General features: G+C 33.6%; 2 protein-coding genes across 2 annotated transcripts; one reads left to right on the forward strand and one right to left on the reverse strand.

Annotated features, from left to right (window-relative positions):
• Positions 1-6,179: 6,179 nt before the first annotated feature.
• On the reverse strand, positions 6,180-15,017 carry LOC111415987 (Nop2/Sun-like domain containing protein 5). Its single transcript, XM_023047899.2, has 4 exons — positions 14,614-15,017; positions 14,296-14,557; positions 13,347-13,609; positions 6,180-8,345 (listed from the first exon to the last, which is right to left on the reverse strand). Exons 1-4 carry the CDS (start codon positions 14,728-14,730, stop codon positions 6,327-6,329), a joined length of 2,661 nt encoding a protein of 886 aa, XP_022903667.2. The 5' UTR covers positions 14,731-15,017; the 3' UTR covers positions 6,180-6,326.
• Positions 15,018-19,747: 4,730 nt separating this feature from the next.
• LOC111415980 (uncharacterized) lies at positions 19,748-21,286 on the forward strand. The gene has a single exon (XM_023047891.2). The coding sequence runs from the start codon at positions 19,748-19,750 to the stop codon at positions 21,185-21,187; it is 1,440 nt and encodes a 479-aa protein (XP_022903659.2). The 3' UTR covers positions 21,188-21,286.
• The last annotated feature ends 207 nt before the right edge of the window (positions 21,287-21,493 follow it).

Below are 21,493 nucleotides of genomic sequence, written 5' to 3' on the forward strand. Positions count from 1 at the left end.
AGAAATTTTCATACTCATATTCCAAGAACTGGATTTTATATGAATTCTTAAAACTTAATCGGCGAAAATTGCAAAATTTGAAAAAATTGTTCATTTCATAAATTTATTTCTCAAGAACTCAGTGATTTTTCAAAACGGCTTTTTGCATTAAATAGAGGATACTTTAATTAATAATTGGTGATATTTTCACAAGGATCCTTCAAGAAATTAATTTTATAGCGAATTTTGAAAATTATCGATGAAAATTGCAACATCAAAAATTTTATCAAAACTTCAAATATTATTTTCTCAAAAACTTTTTCAAAACGGGTTGGTTCATTGGAAAGAAGGCACTTTTATTAACACTTTGAGAAATTTTCATACTCATATTCCAAGAACTGGATTTTATACGAATTCTTAAAACTTAATCGGCGAAAATTGCAAAATTTGAAAAGATTGTTCATTTCAAAAAATTATTTCTCAAGAACTCAAAATGATTTTTCAAAACGGCTTGTTGCATTAAATAGAGGATACTTTAATTAATAATTGGTGATATTTCCAAAGGGATCCTTCAAGAAATTAATTTTATAGCGAATTTTGAAAATTATCGATGAAAATTACAACATCGAAAATTTAATCAAAACTTCAAGTATTGTTTTCTCAAAAACTAAAAGCTATTTTTCAAAACGGGTTGGTTCATTGGAAAGAAGACACTTAAAATTTTCATACTCATATTCTAAGAACTGGATATTATAAGAATTTTTAATATTTAATCGGGGAAAAGAGCAAAATTCGAAAAAATTGTCGATCATTTCAAAAATGTATTTCTGAAGAACTGAAAGTGATTTTTCAAAACGCCTTTTTGCATTAAAAAGAGGATACTTGAATAAATAATTGGTGATATTTCCACAAGGATCCTTCAAGAAATTAATTCTACAGCGAATTTTGCAAGTTATCGATGAATATTGCAACATCGAAAAGTTTGCATTAAAAAGAGGATACTTTAGTTAATAATCGAAAGTGATAACAGTGGCAGTTCTGTTAGTAATGAATGTGATGATGAATTACAAGTGAAGAGAAGAAAACTAGACGGAACTGCAACAAGAGATTTTATATACCGTTTTGAGATTGTTACAATGAGGTTGCTAATGACAAACCTGATATAAATAAGGTTGTATTCAATGAAAAAAATCCTATTCGGGTTGAACACTTAAAAGAGATACTAATTCCTGTGAATGGTGCAGTACTAAGTAATAGGTTTCTAATATCCGGCCAAATTTGGTAACTACCCGGTATCCGGCCGGATTTAAAAAAATTGCCGGATAGGCCGGATATCTGTTCCAACACTACTATAAGAGATTTCGACACCGACTGGTTTTTTATTTCTTTAAAGGCAAAGATATACAGCATGGAACAAAAGTATATGGAATATAGCTAGTAAAAACGCCATTTGTAAAAATCGGTCCACCAACATCATTAGTCCGAAAATTTTAAAATCCACACTTCATTTGATCCTCTATATAGTTCTTCTGGACGGTCGTCGTGGATGACCCTGTATTTATTAATTATTCACTGTAATTATTTTGGATATTTTTTACAGAATTGTTCAAAGAATTACCAAGCAAACTCATACTTATTTTTCGGTTAACATTTACAACAATAACTATACCATTTTCTCATTATTCTTGAATTATGAATGTAACTGTTGAATTCAAAAATAGTTTCTAAAAATACTTGTGGCATTTAAATGTAATTATTCTAAATAACTCGGAGAAATAAGAAAAAAAACTGTCACGATAACGGCGAGACTGCGTCATTTTTACAGCTCATACTCGTTAGCAATTTGCATAGAAAATATTATTAATGGTAGTAAATAGGTAGTAGTAAAAAAAGCGTTAACGGTAATAAACACGTCATACAACTCGGAAAATCGTAAAATAATATTCTAAACATTCGAAAATCTTATCGACATTTTATTATTACGTCGGTGGTAAATGTGTCGAACATATTTTTCGGGGAGCATATCTTTATTTCACGTTTTTTATTACGCAGATATAAAGTAAATGTAAATGTTCGTGTAAGATTAATTATAAAAGTAAGAAAAAGTAGGACGGAATTTGACTTTCTTTTTGGGGTGATCGATAAATATTTTTTTTTTGTTGTAAACGAATATTAAATTATTCAATGTGGGACATTCTACGAATTCTGAGTTGTTGGCGTGATTTATAATTTGCATTAATTTGGATGAAACACGTTTCTCAGTACATCATATACTTTAGTAAGTAATTTGACAAAAATAGGCAATTAGCAATAAAAAAAACTTACTAATTATTAGTAATTAGCTATTACGTTGACGTGATATTATTAGAGTTTTATAAAATATGCTTTAAAAAAACTTGAATTAAACGAAAAATCAATACAAAAAGATTCCTTCGAATCTTTGCGTGTCTAAAGATAGAGAAAACTAAACAAACCTAATTCAAGGTGAGTTTGAAAATTAATTAGGACGCCGTCTATACTTTCAGTTTCAATTGTTCTATAAAAGATATATCTAATCGATATGAAGTTATATTTAAAACCATTAACTTAAAAACTTTAACCTTTTTAAAAAACCGCATTTACAAAAAAAATCTGCCTGACTTTGAACAATATAAGAAAAATTTCTGTGCGTGTTCGAACGCGATATACAGAAATCTATTAAAACCGTGCTAATTGCAATTGCTAGTCTGACTATAACACAATTTGAATGCTGAAAACACGGAAATTGGTCGTACCTAGAAAGACTGTTGACATTGAAATTGAATTTTAAAATAGCAACCGGAAAATGCGGACTTTCTGGCGAATTTTTCCTTGCTTGCTTTTATAAACATTGACACGGTAATATCCATATAATTTTATGTTCTATATAAAGTAAAAAAGTAGAAGGGCGAAACTGCAATTTTAAATCGAAGCAAGGTGACTCATATATCTTGAAAAAGAATCGATATGGTTTTTCTTTGTTGATGGAATAAATTTTCCGGTTAAAAGGATCTTATTGTCGTGGTTGATTTCAATTCAATTATTTAACATGATAAAGGACCGGGCATTAATTAGAGTCATAAATTTCCTCTTGTTGTTACCATTTTTTATTATGCGCAAGTTGAAGTAGCGGAACTTATGGTTTTGTCGTTTGGTGAACATGTTTTCCAAACGATTCATGATAGAATATTTACTCCAGCACTCCATGTTATGTTAATTGATATATTTTACTGTTGCACTCAATATTTAAATTCAATCGCCTTTCGTGTCAGTTATAATAAAGAAGTATGTAATCTAATGGCATTCACTCAACGATTTTCTTAATAATTTCTTTGTATAGATTATATGACATGTTGGCTTTTCTTTATACACTAATGGCACTAATTGTATGCAGTAACAGAAAAAAAATTGAAATTCTACTACAATAAATGAAAAAATACAAAGAAGCAGCTACTGCAGATACAAATTATACTTTCTGCAACACCAGAGGACAACGATCCATGATATTAGATGAGATAACCCTAACATTAGGCAACATAGAGACTGACCACAACCTGGTTTTATATGGAACGATCAATCAAGACTAAAAAGAAGCCCATATACGTGAAGAAAACAGACTGGCAAATAAACTACAAGACACCCACATAACAGACGAACAAGATCTTGCGAAGTGCTCGAAGCAAATAAAAACTGATAGGGATACAAGAAGCTGCAAGAGTTTATAGAGAAATTAACATAAAAATTAATATAAACGCAACAAGCCACATTAAACCAAGGATTTGCAAAGAAATAAGAGAAATAATTGGAATAGATTGTGAAACAGATGAAGAAATATCAATACCAGTAGAGGAACTTGCAGAAAAAAAAAAATAAAGAAACTGAAAAACAGAAAAGTAGTCAAAGCAGATAACACGTCTTACTGGAAAATCAGCTTACTGGAAAACTAGTATCGTAAAAGAGAAGTTAGAAGTGAATATTAAGACCAGAGAAGAAGATTAGGATTCCGAAACACAGATCAACAACAGAAATCAATAGAATTTAATAAACCTGCCTACCTTTGCTTCCTAGACATGACAATGGCATTTGACAAGGTGCGCCTATTAGACATATTACGCATTCTAATGGAGTAAGTAATACCACCTCAAATCATAAAATTAATTAAAGGGTGAACACACAACCTCAAATATTGAAACACCAAGACGAATCAGAAGAGTGAGTAGCTTAAGCCCATTTCTGTTCAACTTTCTAATGGATGAGATTGTACTACAGGTGACATCGTTGGATCAGTCTGGCCTGACAGCTCAATACCTTCAGATATCTAGGTATGGACATCTAGTGCAGTCACGACCCCGCTAGAGAAGTAAGAAATCAAGCAAATAAAGCAACTATCATGTCAGGATGCTTAAGAGACACAATTGTTGAAACTAATACAGATAGCAAAATAATAATTTATAAAACTTGCATAAGGCCCATTATTACCTATGGTATAAAGGCCCGGATAAATGTCAACAAGATAAAAAACATGTTTGAGGATTGCTGAAATGAAAACTTTAAGAACAATCCTAGGCAAAACGAGAAGAGTCAAAATAAGAAACACTAACATCCAGGAACAACGCGATATACGATAGGGCAGACAGTGAAGAAACGAATGGTACAGCCATGTGAAGAAATGGAGGGACAACCAGTAAGAGGGATCATCCACCAGGAATACTGCCAAAAAGATAGCAGGACAGCAGACAGTCCATCTCCCACAGATCTTCTGACAACGACTTCAAAATTAACAGACCGACAGGTCTAAGTGAAAGAAGAATAAAAAGAATTATCTCGTAGCAAGCCAACTGCGAAATAATTCATGCAAAAACACGCTTCAATCGTTAGTTTATAATTAAATTATAAAATGTTATAATTTAATTATGAATAAAAAAAGACCTCTTACTGAAAGCAATACTTTGAGTATCAGGCTAATCTCTATGATTCTGAACCTGACGAGATTTTCAGCGAGGATTGTAACGAGATAATGAAGTCGTTTCCGAACATAAAGATAAGAGGACTACTAACCAAAACACAATCACAATGAGATTTCGCTGTTTCATAGCAATTTTAACATAAACTTTCAAATGGATTTGCATTAAAACTCAAAGACAACTCAAACATTGCTTGTACTAGTGTATGCTAAGTAGATGTCTAAAACGGAATTTACATTCATATGCTACAGTTAGTGGATTTTCATCCGCCCAAACGTGTCTGTTGTGGAAATTTAGGACGCCATCCCGAGTAAACCTACCTTCATCCGTAAATAAAATACTACCCGAAAAGTTTCGATCTTGCCCCCATTGCTCCCCATTACTTACAAAAATGTACTCGTGGTTCCATATCCATAGGTTTTAAAGTGAGCACCTTTTGGAAGTGATATGGATGCAGTAGCTATTCCCGAAGTGTTTCCCAAACAGCACTTTTAGACACGTTTTCTTGGGCAGACAAGCTTCTGGTGCTAGCCAAAGGATTTTCGTCTACTGCATCCAATATCCTTTTTTCAATATCCGTGATTCTGTCTCAGTTTTCTATGAACTAACGAGAAAGGTTGTTCACAAGGAAATTCTATGTTCGGATACGCTTCTGCATACAACCTCCAAGCTTCTCGAGCATTTCCATTGGCCTTACCATACATAAAATGGACAATGGTATACTTTTCCAATGAATATTCAACTATTTTGAGAGTTTTAATAACAATTTGAATTCAAAATTGTAATGCAAAAGAAGCCTACTAGGATACTTTTACTTACTCTGCAAATCGTTTAATGCAATTTTTCTTGGAAACGACTTGTTTTAGACAATTTTTTAAGCAGTACTTTTTTTATGTATTTTTTCAGCAGAATTGATTATTGCATCAATCAATGGCAGAAAAAATATGGTAACTTGCCCCCTTAAAAGCGCCCCCTTGGACTTTTTGAGTGTTATTTTCAAGAGGTTAGGAAGCATTTTCGGATCGGACTTGCTGTAGAATCACCTCTTTAAATATATAGAAGCAATTTCCGGACACCTGTATAACTTATTAGATGTTTTAATACGCATTAGATATAAATTCTTGCCTTTATTGTATTGCGCGTATATTACACCTAAACCTTCTGCCAATACAAATGAAAAAATCAAAATTTAGGTTATGATTTTTAATGAAACAAAAATAGTTTTTATTAATTTATTGAAACAAATTATGGGCCAATACTTTCCTTCTCATTTTTATTTATTTTATTTCTTCAAATCCTCTCCTACATCATATTTTCTCTCTTCCTTCAAAATCTATTTATCAAAAATATTAAAATCCTTTTGTTTTATTCCTTAATTTTTTTCTTAGGGTTTTTCATCCCTTTTTCATTAGAAAGTATCAATTCAGTCAATTCAAATATTTCAGTAAGTTTTCTTCGTTTAACTTTTTCGTTTACTTCCATATCCTCCTTTCCTTTTTTTACTTCATGCTCAGATTTGTCATCATTCACCAAACCAACTTCTTCCTTTGAAGTTTTACTTTTCTTTTTCTTTGATGAACCGTCTTTTTTCGAAACTGGTAACAAATTATCACTAAAACTAGTATCGTTCACTTTCTTTTTACTACTTTCATTAACAGGCTCATTGTTAGATTCTTCCATTGCTGATGATCGTCGCTTTTTCTTTTTCATTTCTTTAAGTGGATCGCTTTCAATATTACTTACACTTGTATCTTCAATTTTTGAATCTTCACTGACGTTATTTTGAGTTTCATCTTGCAAGTTTTCAATTTTCTTTCGTTTGTGCTTCTTTTGCGATCCATCTTCATCTTTTTTCAATGAATTCGCTTCTTCAGAATCAGTTCCTAAAGCGATGTGACTCATTAAAAACGTATCAATTGATTTTTTCGCTAAATTCTTTTTTCGTCGTAATGTTTCTTTAACATCATCGTCAACACTTTCAATGTTTTTATTTTTGATTTCATCATTTTTTGGTTTCTTCTTCTTAATATTTTTAGTATCGTCGGAAATTTCTTGGTTTTGGGAGGTTTTCTTTGCTTTCTTTTCTTTCTTAACGGATTCATTCACTTCTTCTTTAGTTTCTTCTTCAATATTTTCTTTAATTGGAACCGAAATTTTGTTTTCTGATAAAAGCTTTTTTTTCTTTTTCATTTTATTTTCGATAAATTTATAAGCTTGTGGGCCATCGAATAAATTATTGACGGCTTCTCTTAATTCATGGCCCAGATTGTCTTCATCACCACCTTTGTTATCATTTTCTTTGGAATCCTCTTCATTTTTAACAGTTTCGACACGTTCTTTAGAATCTTTTTTAGATTTTACAGTCTTACTCGATTTTTTCTTCTTCTTCTTCTCTTCGTCAAGTTTTGAATTTTCATCTTCGCTGTGTCGTTTTTTTGATTTTTTCTTCTTAGTTGTAGAAGACAAATCTTTTTCTTCTTCGTTATTAGTTACTCCGTTAGTCAATGAATTCTCTTGAACCGATTCTATTTCATTTTCTGTACTTGTTCCCGTCTTTTTCTTCTTGGCTTTTTTCTCAGCTCGTTTTACTTCACTTTTGTTTGAAACGGAATCGATATTCGAAGAAGACTTTTTAGTTTTCTTCTCTTTTTGTAAACTATCCTTCTTAAGTGTGTTAGTTTTTTCCTTAACTTCTTCATCTTTTATTTGATTACGTTCTAAGAATTCGTTAATCTCACCGGGTTTCAACCTTTCAAAGACGGCAACGAAAAATCCATTCGTTCGATCATCTTCTGGTCTAGCGTACAAACATCTTTTCCCGATTTCTCCATAATCATCGCTTCCAAAATTTTTCCAATTTGGCATCAATGTTCGAAGGTCGACCAATTTAAAAACGCTACAATTAATTATAACTTCGCGAACGACTCGTTCGTTTTCGTCGCTAATCAAGGAACACGTTGAATAAACGACGCGTTTTGCGTGGGGAAAATGCCTAAGAGCACGTTTTAACGCTAACACTTGGAAACCAAATAATTGTTCTATTCGACTTTTGTCGACTTCATCTATTTTCGGTGCGTCAAATCGATCGGTCATTCCAGTTCCCGAACAAGTTGGATCTACAAGAATATATTCGACATTCGGACAACAGGATTCATTCACAGTCATAAGATCTTTGTGCATCAATTCAACACAATTTATGCCGGATTTGTTCATCAATTCCTCGATAATATCTAAACGTTTCGAATTCACATCAACAGCGTAAATTGTTCCTTTATTTTCCATTTTACAGGCAACGTAAGAAGTTTTCATTCCGGGTGCTGCGCATAAGTCTAAAACTGTATTTTCCGGTTTTGGATCCAGAAGGTGTACAGCTAAACAACTTGCCTTAAAAAAGAATGAAATCATAAGTTATGGTATATAGAAACTATAGAAGTCAAACACGACGTGTTTATTTCAAAACAAGCGTAATGAAATTTAAGCCAAAATTTGAAGCAATAGTGTTATTGTTTTCTGACCACAAGCACCAATCGCAGTTGAACTCATTTATATAGAAGGTTTACCATGGCTGGTTTATCAATATCTATTCAAGATAACAGTTGCTAATGATTCAACATAAATGATATAAAAAAAATCTTTTAAAAAACTTTAACGAAATCATGGAAATCTAGCATTATAGGAGTAGTTACCGGCTGCAGCAGCTCCTTAATCTTTTTAATTGAGGAATTTAATCAAGCTCATCAATGATAAAATGTCACAGTTTGGGAATATAATGGCTATAATAATAATAATAATAATTTATTGAGTGTAACATAAAGTTTACAATACGTCAAAGAAGAAACAAAAAAAAATTTAATGCTATGCAACAGGTTTTAAAAAAAATCATTTATGGTATAAAAGGCATTTTGTCTAAGATATGTTCTGAGGTATATTTTCATTTTCTTCAGCGGCAACTGTCTAGCTAACTGCGGCAGGTGATTGTAAAATTTCATGCCTCAGTAGTCAGCGTTCTTTTGTGTCTTCGCTAAGCGGTGACGTGGAATACGTAGATCGTCTTTTTGTCTGGTTGGATACTAGTGTTGATCAAAATTTTTGTTAATTTGGACAGCTTCTGTCTGGTGGCTGTTATACAACTGAAGATTAATACAGAGGGTATGGTAAGTATCTTATATTTAGTAAAATATTCTTCGCAACTGTCTATGCTTTTTAGATTGAAAAGTGCACGCTCTGCTCGCTTCTGCAGTAGGAAAATTCGTTCAGCAGCAAGGTACTAATAGTTCTGATTCTCCTTATGCAGTAAATTGCCCGTTTAACTTTTTTGCAGTGTTCTTTACGTGAGTAGACCACTTGAATTCCTCATCTATATATAACCCAAAATTTTTTATTGATTTACATTCTGCCTTCTCATGTCCTCTATTAAACATGATTTTTTGCGTCTTCTCCTCGTTTAATGTTTGTCTTGCAGCCATTGTTTAGCATTGTGCATCGATTCGCAAGTGTTATTTCGAAGATCTTCTGGCGATTATCCAGTTGAAACGATGGTGATGTTATCCACGTAGAGGCTAACGTTCCCATGATGCAAAGCATACGGCATATCATTTACATAGATGATAAATAATAAAGGCAAAAGTACTGAACCTTGTGGCACCCCTAACTGAATATCGGTCAAATTCGATTTCCTACCATTAATCACTACGATTTGTTTCCTAGCTGCCAAGTAGGAATTTAGAATATCAAAGGCTATGCCCCGTATCCCGTAATAAAACAACTTATCCAAGAGCAATGTGTGATTAACGCTGTCAAATGCCTTCGACAGATCGACTACTACCAATTCTACAAATTTCTTTTCGTCTATCGCTGTAATATTTTGTTGACAGTTTCGTGTACTGCTGTGTCTACGGATCTTTCCTTACGATATCCGTGTTGATATTCAGTAAAAAAATCCTTTTAATTTTTTTAAATTTTTTATCTCTACATATCAGAGATGAGTATGACCTAATCATCGGCTTACGCCTTTACCAAGTTAACCCCGTCGTCCTATTCAGGCCCTCTTAAACCAGTTGGATCGCTGCGGACATCCTCTGTTTGTCCGGTGTTCTGCACCCTCGCACTTCATTTACTTATCCCTCAAAAAATCGGCCACCACACACATCAAGTAGCTGGGACAACCCACTCTCTGGAAAGTCCTCATCACACCAGCACTCCATACCGTATTAAACGCGTTTTCCACGTCCCTATATGTTTGTACCATTGCCCTTCCTCTCTTGAACCCATACTATCCCTCATTCAATTCACCCTCTTTCTCCAAGAATGATAAAATTCCTTCCGCTACCACCCTGTCCAAATCTTTCCTATGGGGGAGGCCAGACAAAGCGGTCTGATCCGGCCCTTTGATTCCGGTAGCCACGCTATTCCGGGTACGCTGCCTCTTTCAGACATACCTAAACGACTCCTCTCCATTTACGCTTAAAAACCTCCAAAGATGTTCCACAACGATTGCCTTGATTTCATCACAGTCGGTCGCTTTTCCCTCTCCCAGGCTTGATATAATTCCCTCCAATTCTTTGTCCCTAATCTTCACTCCATCATCCATTCCACCTCGCAACATATGCTTTCGTCGCCCTCATAATTTTCTGTTTATATTCCTGCCTAGCCTCTATGTAATGTTATTCTCCACATCCTGTTCACTTGCCCTCCTGTTCTGATACTTTCTCCATTCTCTCCTAAACCTTTGTCTCCTCTCCTACAGTTCACCATTCCTCCAATACGCCTCCTTTCATTCCCACGCCTTAACACGTTCTCACATGCATACTTCTCAATCATGCAGTTATGGGAAGTATATGTTGGCTAAACTGGACGTAACATCGAGTGCCGCATCAAAAAGCATGAAAGGGATGTCCATCTAAATAAGATCTAGCAGTCGCAGAGCATTGCTACAAAAAGGGACACACCATAGATTGCCACAGCCGGAAATTGTTTCCAGAGGATGACAACAGATGAGATAGTCTCGAAAGATAGGAAACAGGAAAAAAGTTTCTAGTTCTACGTCTACTGTTGGTTTTAGTGATAGTGTTAGTTCCAGTTATACTTCAATTAAAACCAGCTGTGAAAGCCACGACGTATGAGATCCTGAATTCCGCAAAATATCATTGTTGAAATGTTAGGAAAGAGTTTCTTTGAATTCTTCCCCACTGAGGGATCGCGTCGATCGCTGCTGCCGCGCTCGAATACCGCGCAATGTCTGGACACATCTTTAGATACGTTTAAATTTCCTCTTGAAAATATTTACAACTGTGATGAGTGATGAGATTGGCGTTACAACTGTCTACAAAGGTGTTAGCAACGAAAGGACAAAAACAAGTGGAACAAGTGACTAGCGCAGAAAGAGGAATACTAGTAACGATGTATTGCTTCATTAATGCTAGCGGAAATACAATACCCCCTGCTTTCGTATTTCCAAGAATAAAAGTAAGTGAACCCATGCTTATGAATGGGCCGGAAAATAGCTTGGGATTAGCTCATAAATCAGGATGGATAACGAAAGAGAATTTTGTATCAACTTTAAATCATTTCATAAAATATTCGAAAGTTTCAAAAGATAATCCCTGTTTGATTTTATTAGATAACCACGAAAGTCACGTAAATATTGATATCATTTCTTTAGCTAAGGAGAACGGCATACAGCCGGCTATAACCGCTAGATGTTTCCATATTTAGACCATTTAAAACGCGCTATAATGCAGCAGCTTTTGCATGAATGATGTCAAACCCCGGAAGACTATAACTATAACCTTGTACCACATTGCTGGATTAAGTAAAGTTGCCTTCGGTGTTCCAATGTCCAGACAGAATATTTTATACGGATTTCAAAAAACTGGCGTTCACCCATTTAATCCCGATATATTTTCCGCTGTTGATTTTCTGATGTCTGCAGTTACTGACCGTTTACCACACCACCATTGAAATCAATAGCTGCTTTAAAAAAAGTAACATTCACAACTTCTGAATCCGCGATGGCATATCCCAATGCGAAACCAAGAACTCCATCATATAGAGGTCGCCACAAGGGACGTACAAGGATTTTATCAAGCACGCCTGAAAAAGATGAAAGGCAAGATTTTGTATGTCCGGAAATCCGACATACGCGTTAATGAAAAATCATAGTTTTCTCGCTTATACTGTAATATACTATTTTAAATATTGGATATGGAAAACATTCGATTGGTCGTGGAGGTGCAATACCGTGGCCAGCAAGATTACCTGATCTAACTCCCCGCGACTTGTTCATTTGGGGATATGTCAAATCCCAAGTGGTACGCTAATATTCCAACGACAAAAGAAGATATGAAGAATAGAATAAAGGAAAGCTTTAGAAATATCTCTACTGAAACACTAGATAATGTGCAAGCCGAATTCGTAAATCGGCTTCATCTATGCATAAAGCACAGATAGAAGATATTTGAACAGTTATAAATAAAGTTTGGTTGAAAATTATTTATCGTCTTATTTCATGGCCTTCTAATGAAAAAATGAACAAGATCTGACATACTTTGCATGATATTCCACAATATCTCAAAAACTACAACAGATAGGTATAGGGACATGTACTAAAGATTTGTAGAGAATTAAATTCTCTATCTGATAAGCTAATCAAATATGGGGTATTCCATTTAAAATTTTCGACTTTTTTGCCATTTAAGGATATTCAAGCAGCAACTGTTACAAATTTTAACTTTCTAGCTCGATCAGTCGCCAAGAAATTCAGATTTGAAGGGCACAGTGTTAATTGCTAAAAAAAGCTTACAATTAAAATAACTCAAAAACTGAAAGCACTAGGTATCAACATGTCTTATCAAAGTCAACTTAGTTTTTTGTGTAGAATCAGAATACGCAATAAAAACTATATCATTCCATTTAAAATAACATACATATGTTTATTTCAGTACGTCGTTATGGAACACCTGTATGAGAAATTTTCCACAACTTTTGTCTAAGGAAGAACTGCGTATCTTGGCTCCTTAATGCTATTCATGTACAGTCAGAAAAAAAAGAGATGCGTCGACGTTTTTTTGTATAGGCCGTCCAAATTACACAAAATCCCATATACAGCAAGGTCCGTTGAGTATTGGTTATACAGTATGTTTACAGTATGTTTACTCAACGGACCTTGATATACAGCATGTAAAATGAACCCCGAAAATGTAATTTGGACGGCCTATACGAACGAAAGTCGTAGAGCATCTCTTTTTTTTCTGACTGTACTTTGTCGCTTACGTGGGACACCTGTATATTTTTTATTACGTTTTTTTTTTATAAATTACGTTAACGAATTTAAATAGATAATGATAAACCAACCCAAATAAGCAATATAATAAAAGTCAAACTTACTTTATCCTGTAAGAATATTAATCCATCTTTGTACGCCTTATGGTTATGGAATTCTGTATTTGGTGGAAAAATTAGCAACTCTTTAATGTGTATATCAACCATGAATTGATCTGGTTGTAAATTAGCCACCTTGTCAAGGAACCCATCATAATTTTTTGTGTCCATAAAATTTACAAGAATCCATCCATCATCACGAAATCTGTCTACAGCTTCGTTTACAGACATTAACAAAGTGTTTACTCTTACATATCTTGGTTTAGAAACTAAAAATAATTGTCAAAACTAAAAACTAAGAAAGATATTCGAAATAACAGTTCTACAAAAAGAAAAATGTAAATATACATAAATGATAAATGAGGAAAAATAAAACTAATTTCTTAAAAATAATACTGATTTTATTATTTTTTTTTACAAAATGTATATTTACATTTTCACCTTTTTTTAATAACTTAAATAACACACTTTTAAATGCATTTTACAGTCTGAATAAATTTCAATAACAAATTTGAATCAGTCTGAATGAAAAACAATCTATATAAAAACTAACAAAATAAAATGAAAACAAATATATTTTCAATCGTTTTTTGAATGTGTTTGATTTTGATCCTCTACAATTTCATTACCAAATTCATCATATTCAGTGTCATGATACGCTTGATATGCATAAAGAAAAATAATGACATAAACAGTAACTACAGAAGAAATAACAGACCAAGCGACGTTTTCAAAACCCTCAATTTGAAATTTTTCTGCTAAAATATGTTTAGTTCCATAAAATGAAACAAAGGGAAGAGTGAACATTAAAAGACTATAAAAAAGAAGTAATCCTAAAGCTTTAGCCGCCTGTTTAGTATGCTGTGGAATAAGTGGTTGATCATCGAAAACTTGTTCCTGCTCCATACCCTCCATTTACTTTTAAAATAAAATTCTGAAATTAAAAAAAAATTACCTGTTACTGGATTTCTATCAATCTCTTTTAAAGCAAAGGTGAGATCACTAAGCATTGATTGATAAGAAAGTATGGTTTCAACAGGTTTACTCCCAGGGGGAAGCCTTCCTTTTCCCCACAACAATTCCGTAATCAACACCTTTGCCAGCCAGGCATCTAAACGGGGTTCTTTTGTTAACATTTCTGTTTTATTTAACGCCACATCAAGTTGTTTAGCATATTTAATACAATTTAAAGTTAACGCATAAAGAGCTTTGATATTCTGCAAAAGAATTAAATCAAAATACACAACATAACCTCAATTTTATTCAAACTTACCGCATGTTTTTGATCATAAATCAATGTTTTTAAGCTTCCGTTATTTTCAACGACTTCTTTCGCAATTTTAGCGGCCGTTTTATATAATCGGGGAACTTTAACTGAATGTTCGAACATCTTTTACTTACTTTATTTCGGTTTTCCTTTTGCTTTTTGAGGACTGTAGTCACCTGATGTTTTGTTAGGTTAGGATTCTATTTGAGAGAGCAGGACCGGCCCAAGAGTGATTTTAACATTTCTAATTAAACACTGGTAATTTTAAAGCGTACATTATTTTCTAAACGACGTAATTGTTCGAAAAAAATTATTGACAGAAATTTGTTTATTGATGAAGTTTTAAAAATGAAGTACTAGGTTATGTGAAATTATTTAAGGTTATGTTCTTAGTTGTAAGTTATTCAGTTAAATAATTTTTGTCTTAAAAAAAAACAGTATGACCGATTTATATACAGTGATACAATAAAGTATACATACAGCCCGGAAAATGATAAATATCCCAGCTCCCGAAATGCAATTCAATGAAATTTTTTAACAAAACATGTAAGAAGTCCATATTATTTCCATATTTTACATAAAAACTATATAAGTTATTATTAATCAAGGGGAACACAAAACATAATCATATCTTTAACTCAAAAAAGTCTACATACAGTCATAAAAAAAAGTCTATTAGTGTCTGTTATAGCTTAATAAAAATATACAATTATCTAGTGCTGAATAACAAATAAAACTAGACAGCACTAGACCTAGAACTAACAACATTCCGTTTAGCCGTGCGTCTGTTAAAACAGCTAAACCTGAATATTTCTGCTTTTAGGTGTAATGTTAGTTCTAGAGACAGTGGTAAGTAGCGTAGTTAGCATAAGATATCGAACTATATACAAAGTATATAGTTCTAGGTATACTGTTAGTTCATGTTCATGTTACTTTCTAGTTGTAGAACTAGTGTTAATTCTAGTTTTGCACTATCACTAGAACTAACACAAGACACAGAACAGTTTCTAGTTCTAATGTTAGTTGTAAGTAGCGCTAGTTAGCATAAGATATCGAACTATATACAAAGTATATAGTTCTAGGTATACTGTTAGTTCATGTTCATGTTACTTTCTAGTTGTAGAACTAGTGTTAATTCTAGTTTTGCACTATCACTAGAACTAACACAAGACACAGAACAGTTTCTAGTTCTAATGTTAGTTGTAAGTAGCGCTAGTTAGCATAAGATATCACTATGTTGTATATTCTTATTGAACTAACACTGAGAGATGTGCGGCTAAATCCGAATGTTTCTAGTTCTAGATCTAGTGTTAGTTCTAGTTTTGCACTATCACTAGAACTAACACAAGACCTAGAAGTACAATAATTCGGGTTTAGCCGTCTTGAAAGACGTGCGACTAAATCTACTGCTGTAGCCTTCACTTCGTAGCACAAGTCGTACTGTTTCGACTTTGTATTAAAATAATATAGACTTCTAATATCCTTCGTTTAAAAAATTCATTGAATTAAATTTCAGGAGTTGAGATATTATCATTTTCTGGGGTGTATTGTATCACTGTATTTGAATATGTGCTGAATCAAAATTTAGTTAAATTGGTATGTGACACTCTTTCAGCATTGGACTTGTGGATAAGCACTTTTCCATAGTGTGTCACCTTAAAAGTGGTCAGCAGTAATTCAGACTTCAGTTAATATTTATAAAAATGAAGGAAAGGAAAATAACATGAAATAAGTGTACATTCAACATCGTCGGCTAAACCCAACAAGTTGAGGTGTGCTTTTAATCAGCAGTGCCCAGTAAAGACACCCATTAGAACTTTTATGCTGCTACGGGCAAGTTCTAAAATATTCCCGGGTTTGACAGTGACGATGTTAACAAACACCTTGGTATGGCTTATTTCAGGAGAACTGGTCCACAGTAGGCGAAGTCTCTCTTCAACCCACACTCCAATCCTATATTTGGCCATCGCAAATGATACACCAACTGCTGGTTCCGGCCCCACAAACGCTTTAGCGCTGCCCTCTCGTGCTGGCTCATCTGCCGCTTCATTGCCAGCAACCCCAGAGTGACTCGGGACCCAGATCAGAGACTCTGTTATCACAACTCAGTGTGTTTAATAATAGAAGTACGAAGGCTTTCACGGCCGGAGTTAATTGAACTAAAACTAGAAACTTTCGGGTTTTGCTGTGCGTCTTTTAAGAAAAGGTTTGACGTTTCGCATGCCATGTTGCAACCTTCTTCAGAAACTGGTTCGAAGTGACGAAATCGAAAATCGGGAACAATATATAAGTAGGAAAACTAATTAATAATCAATTAAAGCTAATTATTAACTAATTGCGTCGCGTCCTGTGTGAGGCGAGAGGAAGTCTTCACCACCATCTTCCATGTTCCGCTAAGCTCCCGCCATCCTCTCTGTTGACGTCATTTCTATGTCGGTGGATCTCTATGGCTTCTTTATGGGCGTAGTTTCGATTTCGGCCATGTTTCGGCCAAAATACAGCCGAAACGGAAACTTCGCTGAAATCCCTATTTTAGGCCGAGCCTGGCCGAAACCGAAATTTCGGTCGGGCACTAGAGGTTAATAAAGAAGAAACTTCGTGAACACTACAAAAAACGTACGTACATCGACTCAATATTAAAATTTCTTCATCGAAAACTTCAAGAGCATCTACACTATTTGGAGTACGAAGAATTGTATGAAAGATTTCAAGAGGAACCTATTTATAGAACAATGAAGAATAAAGAAACTAAGAAGAAGATGCTAGAAAGACTGAAAAAAATGAAAAAGAGATTCAATGTTGGGGCATGCTCAACATTCATGTGACATTTTAAACTCCCTGTTCAACACCTGTAACGTATCTACAAAAACTTCAAGACAACAGTTTTTCTCATCAAACGCATACTCAATAGTGGTTGTTATTCTATGCACTTGATTTATGACCACTTGTTACTTACCAATGGCGATTTTGAAATCCAAACTGGAAATCTAGTCTGTTGATGAGTTTAAGAAATTTTAACAGTAATTTTTCAAAAATTTAGATATGGCAGGTAACAACGAGACAGTCCTGTATAATCATCATTATCAGTATCATCTCAAAAAATTCCCGGAAATGCTTTTGTGGTTTTGTGTAATCGGCGTCCCACTTGGTCGTTTGAATCTACTAGTTGCTTTTCATAGTGATCGAAGCATTAAATTCTTTAATTTATTTTTATATTTCTTCTGATATCCCTAATTTCAAGGAGATAATTAACTTCATGTTGTGACTTTTCTTTGGCTACAGAAGAAGCCTCCATTGGAGCGTTCGAATTTGTTCCACAAGATTTCGAGCCTGAACCTCAAGATGATCTTTATTTTTAGTGTTGCGTTTAAAGTAACAGTATACAAGCTGTATCTGAATGACTGCAACAAACTTCAAGGGGTGATTCTTTAGTGAATTTTAAGGGTACTTTGATATATGAACCATGGGCGACTTCGGCTCCCCTAAGGAGCTACACCCCCATCAAAAATGGCGGAAAATTTTGGTTTAATTTTTTTTTCTCAAACACCATAAACGCTAGGAAAATGAAATTTGGGGAATATGTTTAACTCATAATAGGGCACGTTTTGACCATATTTATACTTTCAACCTACCCTTCTAAACTACTAAACGTAACCACCCCCTTTGCATTTTTGCGAACTTTTTTTTATGCAGATGATAAATACATTAGCTCCTTGGAAGTGTTGTATATTATGTTTTATGATCACGGCTGTACCTTCTCGAGCTTGTTCACTCGTGTGAGTAGTCTACTAGACATCATATCCTCGTAATTTAATGTAATTCTTATTGGAAAAGTGCTACTCTGAAATGACCGCTATGTCTATGTATATGGCTAGTTAATAGGAATACCTCTAGTTCTCAGATTGGTTTAGTCCACTTGCGTTCAATGTAATGATTCGTAAGTTCCATATCTCCATTTGTCGTCCTGGTGACCAACACATCTAGGAAAGGTAGTTGTTTGGCAGTTTCTGTTTCTAAATACAGCATCTGGAACACTAAATACTACTTTCTAAAGACTAAAATTGCTTTGTGGAGACTAAATACTGCTTTCTGAAGACTATATTCTGCTGACAGGTCTAAGTACTGCAAAAGAAAGATAAGATATTGTTGGAGAAAACATACATAACGTTGGCAGAAGACTAGATACTGCTTTTAGAAGACTAAATACTGCTTTCTGAAGACTAGACACTGCCGACAGGTCTAAATACAGCGTCTGGAACACTAAATACTGCTTTCTAAAGACTAAAATTGCTTTGTGGAGACTAAATACTGCTTTCTGAAGACTATATTCTGCTGACAGATCTAAGTACTGCAAAAGAAAGATAAGATATTGTTGGAGGAAACATTAAAAAGGCGCCGGCGCCCCCTTTTAGGCGGCGCCGGTGTGCAGTGCACCCCTTGCACCCCCCGGTAGCGCCGCCTCTGCACAAACCAGCATCGATTGTTAGCTTTGAAACCTTGATAATATACCTAAATATATCCAATTATTCAACACAAAAAGTTTTTATTTAGGTTTTTTAATTCCTTGTTGTCAACTTATTTAAAAAATTTCTTTTTTTTGTGTTTATATAACGATGATACATAAAGTAAAGGACAACATTGAGGTGTCAAGAAGATCTCATTTCTTATTTATGAAATAGAGCACGGGGTGTTATTTACTTTGTAAGTAATCGTTTTTTTACAAAGTAAATAACCGGCTATAAGCTGAAATAAAAGGAAAAAGAGGTCGAATTTTTCACGTTCCTTATTTCTGAAAGTTCGTGGTCATTGTAACGTAACGATTGAAAGCGTTACTATGACTTTAAGAAAAAAATTATTTAAAAGAACGACCGTATTTTGCGTTATTTTTAGTCGATTCATTGTTATCGTCGAAATGATTAATAACGATCAAATTTCAACGTTTATTGCGGATTTTTTTGGAAAATTTACGACAATAACATTAATTTTGAATGACAATGATAAAGATTTAAGAATATGTGAAAGCTTTTTAAAAAAATCAAACGAATTTATGTTCAATTTTAAAATATTTAGTTCTACGGTGATTAATTCTTACCACCAAGAAGGGTTTTTATTTTGTACATATAATGATATTCTCGAAAAAATGGAGCTTTTAAAAAGAAATACGAAAGATTACGTACAACGAATATTAATTCTTAACGTTGATTCGGAAATTTCACTCGATAAGAACAAAGAAATGTTTCGAAAATCAAAAGATTTTTCTTTTAAAGACGTAGCTATTATGAATGATGAAACAATATTTATTTACAACGAATATTTCGATTACATCAACGAATTCCAATTAATAGATGATAGGATAATAGAAAAAGTCGAAAAATCCTTTAAAACTTTTAATTTTAACCAAAGAAAAGTGTCAGGAGTGGTCACTCAAAGTATTCCAATAACTTATCTCGAGAAAAACGGAGAAGTTAAAGGTTTAGATTCAAAATTCATGATATTTCTATCGCAAGTTTTAAACGCTAAGATCGAAATAATTTATTCGACATTATTTGGAAGTAAAGAATCGAACGGAACAATAACGGGATCTTTTAGATTATTGTATGATAAAAGCACCGACGCAATTTTCAGTCAAATTTTCATAAAAAACTATTATATCGACGAATTTACATTCACCGAAAGCATCGATAGCGATAAATTATGCGTTGTCGTACCGAAATTGGGGCGAAAACCAAAATGGATCGCATTATTTTCAACGTTTACGTTAAAAGTTTGGATTTTTTTATTAATTTCGTTTTTAACGACAATCGCAAGTTTGTATTATTTAAGAAAATTAAACCACTTAACAACACCCGAACAAAACCGATCGAGAAATAGTCACGATTACGATTTTAAACCGTTTACAGTCGTCACAGACACGTTCCACATATACTTTAACATTCCAAAAGCAGCATTTTCACGGAGAACTCACGAAAAATTAATAATGTCGATTAATTTGTTGTTTATTTTGATTGCTTCAACTGCGTTTCAAAGCTCATTATCGACTGTTTTAACAACTCCAAAGTATTATAATAATTTTAAAACATTAGAAGAATTATCAGTTACTAACGCTTTAATTTCAACTCATTCGAAATCTTTAAGTGATACTTTTCAGGCGTATAATCAATCTTATATGAAAAAATTAAACGAAAACTTAATAGTTTTACCTTATAACATTCCGAATTATAGTAATTTTTTAGCTAGATTGACTAAGACTAAATTTGAAATGAATAATCAAGCTAAAATCGGCATGATATCGATTCATACTATACCGGAATGCCCGCAAAAGTATTTATTAGCATTTGTTGTTCGAAGAGATTCTTTAATATTGCAAGAGATTAATTATGTAATTCGAGGTGCTTTGGAGGGTGGGTTTTATAACAAGTGGTACAGAGATATCGTTGGGGATGATTTAAAATCAATTCAAGATGTACAAATTCGTCCTTTTACTGTTATTGATTTACAAACCGCTTTTTATGTACTTTTTATTGGGTATTGTTCGTCGATTATTGCGTTTTTACTAGAAATTTATAAAAAAGAAGCTTGAGTTCTGACGTTGTTATAGATTTCTTAGCTTAGGATTCATCGAATGTTCGAATTATATCATTTTTAGCAACAAGTGCTACATTCAATCATATTAATATGAAATCCAAGTCAACCATCGATGGTAGTTTTATATTTAGTCGAATTTGCCTTTAATTATCCAGCAAATAAAGAAACTATTGAAAAAAATTGTTCTTGCATTCAATAAATTGTTGAGCCATTGTAATTAGAAATAAACTCGTGAAAGATTCGAACTGATCGGTGAAATGGTTTTCGAGAAATCATGCTCATCGCAGTGATACTTTTAAAT

Source organism: Onthophagus taurus, chromosome 2 (assembly GCF_036711975.1).
Source record: "Onthophagus taurus isolate NC chromosome 2, IU_Otau_3.0, whole genome shotgun sequence".
Taxonomy (NCBI): Eukaryota; Metazoa; Arthropoda; class Insecta; order Coleoptera; family Scarabaeidae; genus Onthophagus; species Onthophagus taurus.

What these genes read in the sequence shown, in the direction of transcription:
- LOC111415980 (XM_023047891.2), top strand. Translation starts at nt 19,748, where the DNA reads ATGGAGCTTTTAAAAAGAAATACGAAAGATTACGTACAACGAATATTA.
- LOC111415987 (XM_023047899.2), bottom strand. Translation starts at nt 14,730, where the DNA reads ATGTTCGAACATTCAGTTAAAGTTCCCCGATTATATAAAACGGCCGCT. An exon ending in TGATAGAAATCCAGTAACAG is followed by an intron (nt 13,610 to 14,295) that starts GTAATTTTTTTT and finishes AATTATTTTTAG; the next exon opens with TTTCTAAACCAAGATATGTA. An exon ending in TAATATTCTTACAGGATAAA is followed by an intron (nt 8,346 to 13,346) that starts GTAAGTTTGACT and finishes TTCTTTTTTAAG; the next exon opens with GCAAGTTGTTTAGCTGTACA.